Here is a 4785-nt window from a genome sequence, read left to right as displayed (position 1 = left end):
AATGAATGCTGTTTTTGTCCATCGTTGAATTATTCCTGCTATTTGAAAGGGCATCTTGAGGTGACCAAGGATTGGTTGGGAATGAGATGAGGTTGGGTTTCAGCCCTGATAGCGCGGTAATAAACACAGCTGCAGCATTCCCCTTCATTTCACTGCAGCCATCGCATTGGGTCCGAATGGTATTCTTCTCCTCAGACCTCATTGGCTGAAGGTATAAAAGCCCCCCTGAGTTGAATTGAGTCCCGGGCCGAAGCCCAGTTTATTGTTGGCCATCTCAAATGTTTATTAACAGCGGATGGCAGTTAGTGATATTATAACATCATAAATCCCACCCTGGATAGGTTCTTTTTTAACTCCTGAAAAATGATGGATGAAAAGATGGGTGGGATAACTAACCTAGTTCTAAAGAACCAACTATGACTTGAGGTTACACACACAGGGATGAATACAGTACACTAACCTGGTTTATAGAGCGGATGGAGGGATCAAGATGTTTTAATGTTATAACATACAAAATCAAGAATATTCTAAAACAATACTGATATCTGGTCACAACATGGTACATACGTTAATATGTACTATAGTGGGGAAGCTACTCAATGCATCAACACATCTGACCTCTGATGTTATCTTCTCCATACTTTCATGAACACGCAGAGATATACCGGTACTTACTCTGCACTTTATCTATAAAAAGGGCCAGGTTTCAATTTCATCATGTCATTTCCAATAGATGCAGTTTAATCACCACCTAACACTGAACCCTTGAACAGAACAAATAGATATCAAAGAAGGCCGATATTACTGTATGTCCAGGCCATGGACGGGTTTCAGCGGCTGCGTCTCCACGTCTTACTCTAAGGCTGCTCCGCCGATTTCCAAGATGAACAGGAAGATCTGAACGATGTCGATGTAGAGGGAGAGGGCTCCGTAGACGTACTCCTCCGGGCTGAGGGCCAACTCACGGTTCCCGAGGAGGAGTTGGGTGTTGTAGGCCAGGAACTGAGGCAACACAGGAGACGAGACGGGGGCGGGGGGGGGGGGGGTGAAACACAAAACCGAGAGAGAGAAGAGCAGGTCCTCTCTCTTGAGGCAAATGGGAACATGCGGACACGACGGCTCCCCGGCTCCCCCGGGCGTTGTGCGAGCGAAAGAGCGTGGCCCGGCTACTGACTCACCAGCGTGTAAATGACGGCTCCTATTGCAGCGTAGAGCATGTGGAGCCAGGGGATCTGTCGAAGGGGCGTACAAGATATGAGACGGGAGAGGGCGTGTGTGCGCGTGTGTGTGAGTTTGTGTGTGTCTGTGTGTGTGCGTGCGTGTGTCAATCCACCACGTTCTCCCCTGATGCTGGTGGTGCTCACACATCATGTGAGGACTCTGGAGCATTGGTCCGTTTTTTTCTTCCCATGAACGTCACATTCATACTTCTACTTTCTGACACCGCGGGAGAGGGAGATGGCTCACATATTGGAAGGAGAGCACCACGGCTGTGATGACCCCGAGGATCATGAGCAGCACGGCCAGGATGCACAGGAGGCCGCCGCAGGAAGTGAAGTCCACCTGCGGGGTTTCAAAAAGAAAAACAAGCAATTTCTATTTGATTTTGATTGTGATTCATTTGAGGTGGAGAAGGCTTTTTATTTTCAATGCATTTTTGTATCATATTTGTTGAAATTCTCTTTACATCCCAATGGTAACCGGTAAATCAAATGCTCTGAAAAAATGTATTGACAAATAAATTCAGTATCTGAGGATGTGGAAGGTCTGCAACAAGCCTGTCCAATCTGTCTATTGGGCCCGACAGAAATGATTGGATGGCCTACCTGTCTGGCGACCTTACCTACGGCGCATGACCATAGTCTTCGACAGACCTGTTGCTAAAGCTAGCAAGCTAGTCGTGTTTTGGGGGAGCGGCTTTCGCCTGGAGGGAGGTCTGAAAGGGGGGGCGGGATTGTTTCGTTTGGATCCTATCCAAATCTAGCTTACTCTGGCTGGTTTCTCGAAATTGTATACCCTTGTTTTAATAGTCTGCCAGTACAAAAAAAATGAATACTTTGGAAGGGTTATAATAATGACAAACAAATGTACTTCATGGATTCCTTCATGCTGTTGCAGCAGGGAACCAACTGTTTTCTTCCAAACAAGCGGTTGGATTCACATAACATCTTGCCCCAGAACAGACCATGAATATTTAAATATCTTAGTGCCTCGTTGTAATCGGACACAATGGGGCTCTTTTTACACTGACAAAGTATCTTGCACAAGGCAGCCACAGGCTACGCCTCTGCAAACAGGCCATGGTTTACAGCTCACCTTGGTTTGGATGCAGAAGATTGTGACCGCCAAACAAACTATTGTCGTAATACCGATGGCAAGAAACACAGCTTTTGTGTCATAGTAGCTGTGAAGAAAAGAGGATGAACAGAGAGCACAACTACTGCGTTAGAAATGTTGTAGGACATGAGCAAAGGCATAGATTGTAAAAGAGTAAACAGAAACTAACCTTGCGATGGTTCCAGTCATGTACGACATCGCAAGTGTCTAAGAGACAAACATAAAAACATACAACTATGCATAAATCAATATATATATATTATATCCTTTGATATACAAATGACAACATGATTTTTAAAACATGCCTTTATCTAAATCAAATCAAGATGAATTGATGATAAAATAATGTCAGCTTTTTAAAAGGTCTACTTACAAAAATCATTAGTAGCACAACATTCCATGGAAAGCGCCTCCTATAACACATATATAAATATGTACATCAAATATGTATTTGTCTATATATATATATATAATATGAGGGTAAAGGCAGAGCTGTGATTACCTTGGCTCCTTACAGCAGATGAGAACACAGTAAACTACAAAATAAATGGCACTATGGAAAGATAGAAGTTACAATTTCAAACATTTATGAATAAAATAACAAATTCAATGTATTGCTTTTTTGTTTGTTTGTTTGTTTGTTTTCCAGCCACTCACAATGACGCCCAGTACAGAGCTGGGTAGTGGATGACAAACAGTCTCACTGGGTCACTAGGGTGAAAGGGATTGTTAGTTATCACATTGACATCACATTACCTTTCATTTCCTCATCATTTTCATTTGAATGAGCACAAACAGAGGGACTTACACAAACGTGAACACAGCTACAATCGCAACAGTGAAGGAAAGTTGCGCAGCCAAAATGAAGTACACCTGCTCAAATACAGACAAACTAGAATATTGACGATGAACACATGTGTCTGCTATAAATGCATTAATAAATAAAGCACTTACTTTTCTGATGAAAGCATGCCGGACAGAAACACACTCCCATTGATCGCTTAGAAAGTCATCCATAGCACCTATACGCAGAACGCAGTAACAGTTGAGAATTAACTACTTGTACTCCTAGCTACTACTTGTTTGTATTGGTTGTACTCATATCGCTTGAGAGCAATCGCTCTCAGGAACCTTGGCTGTGAACGGACACTCCGGCGGACAGGGTGGGTATTGTGGACTGTGGTATCCCAGCTGGTGGGAAGCCCGTCCCCGCCAACAAGCCGCCAGCCTGGGGGGGGCTGCCGTGGCCGGGCTGCCCGGGGGAGGCGCCGGGCCCGGGGCTGTAAGCCGGCGGCGGGGCTGGAGGCTCGGGCCCAACGCCGTGGTCCCCGTTCTGTGGCTGATGCCGGGGGTCCTCGGACTGGGGGGAGATGGCTTCTTCATAGGTAGGAGGCTGGTCGTCTTTGGTCATGGTGAGGCAGCAGGGCCGCCTGTAAAGCAGCAATGATCAACGTTGTCAACACCAACATGCTCTCAGCATGTCGGACAACACAGTGTGAGGACAAACCACTGCGGATGAGTGCGACACTAATACACAGAGTCACTCGGAATGGTTTGCTGTGTGTGTGTGTGTGTGTGTGTGTGTGTGTGTGTGTGTGTGTGTGTGTGTGTGTGTGTGTGTGTGTGTGTGTGTGTGTAATTTGCAATTCACAATCCAAATAAACCCAAGCAGGCACTCTTTTTAGTCCTCATATTTATACTGCCATTTTATTTTAGTTAGTTTAATAAGACTACACATCCCACTGTATTCTCCTCATATATGACCTACATTCAACAAACCAAACAGTCAAACACATTGCATGCGTGACAGACAACTGTGAGAAGAAACTACAATTCGTAACACACATAGGCCTACTTCTAACCATTTTGGATTAATGAAACACACCAACAGAAATTGCACCTCCGAAATTGCACCCTAATACAATATCAAGGTGAAGTTAAAAAGAACTATTCAGGAAAACTGCGCACACAAAGTTGCTGAGAAATTAATTTGTCACTCTAGGATATGGGTGGGGAACAAAAGCGTTACCTTCGGGGTTTGGACTGGGATCAGAATAGATCGTGCTGTCTGGTCCAATGGCCTGAGGTGGGTCTCGTCTCTGTGGTATGCAGACATGACCCACAAGAGGTTGGCATCGCCGTAATAGGATATCCTCGAAGCACATTCAGACAAGTGTCACAACGTGAAGGCGAAAGTTGAAAAAGTTTCCTTCAAACCGAGGGATGAAAAAGTATGGGAAGATGTAACCCACAAACTGTCACATTTTAATCTGATAACCATGATTTGAACGACTCCAAAACACTTTCAGATCTTCTAAAATAGTAGGCTGTCGGTCAGGTAGTAGGCATCTAACGCTAGGGGGTATAACTATGTCGAGGGTAGATTGATCATCATTTGATCATTTGATTATTTAGCTGTATACAAACATAGCTTTTAAAGCCGTTTAG

The 4785-nt window shown here is 44.6% G+C and overlaps 1 protein-coding gene across 1 annotated transcript; it reads right to left on the bottom strand.

Annotated features, from left to right (window-relative positions):
* Positions 1 to 787: 787 nt before the first annotated feature.
* On the bottom strand, positions 788 to 3748 carry LOC311358899 (protein lifeguard 3-like; the record flags this gene model as incomplete). Its single annotated transcript, XM_084478999.1, has 11 exons — positions 788 to 1002; positions 1179 to 1232; positions 1468 to 1563; positions 2317 to 2404; positions 2507 to 2544; positions 2711 to 2750; positions 2840 to 2890; positions 2995 to 3048; positions 3146 to 3210; positions 3292 to 3359; positions 3469 to 3748. The coding sequence occupies 11 exons, from the start codon at positions 3746 to 3748 to the stop codon at positions 853 to 855; spliced, it is 984 nt and encodes a 327-aa protein (XP_084335125.1). The 3' UTR covers positions 788 to 852.
* Positions 3749 to 4785: the final 1037 nt, after the last annotated feature.

Source organism: Micromesistius poutassou, assembly GCF_964030765.1.
Source record: "Micromesistius poutassou genome assembly, chromosome: 14".
In the NCBI taxonomy this organism is placed as follows: Eukaryota; Metazoa; Chordata; class Actinopteri; order Gadiformes; family Gadidae; genus Micromesistius; species Micromesistius poutassou.
Note: the sequence above shows the minus strand (reverse complement) of the source record. Positions and strands in the feature narration are given on the sequence as shown.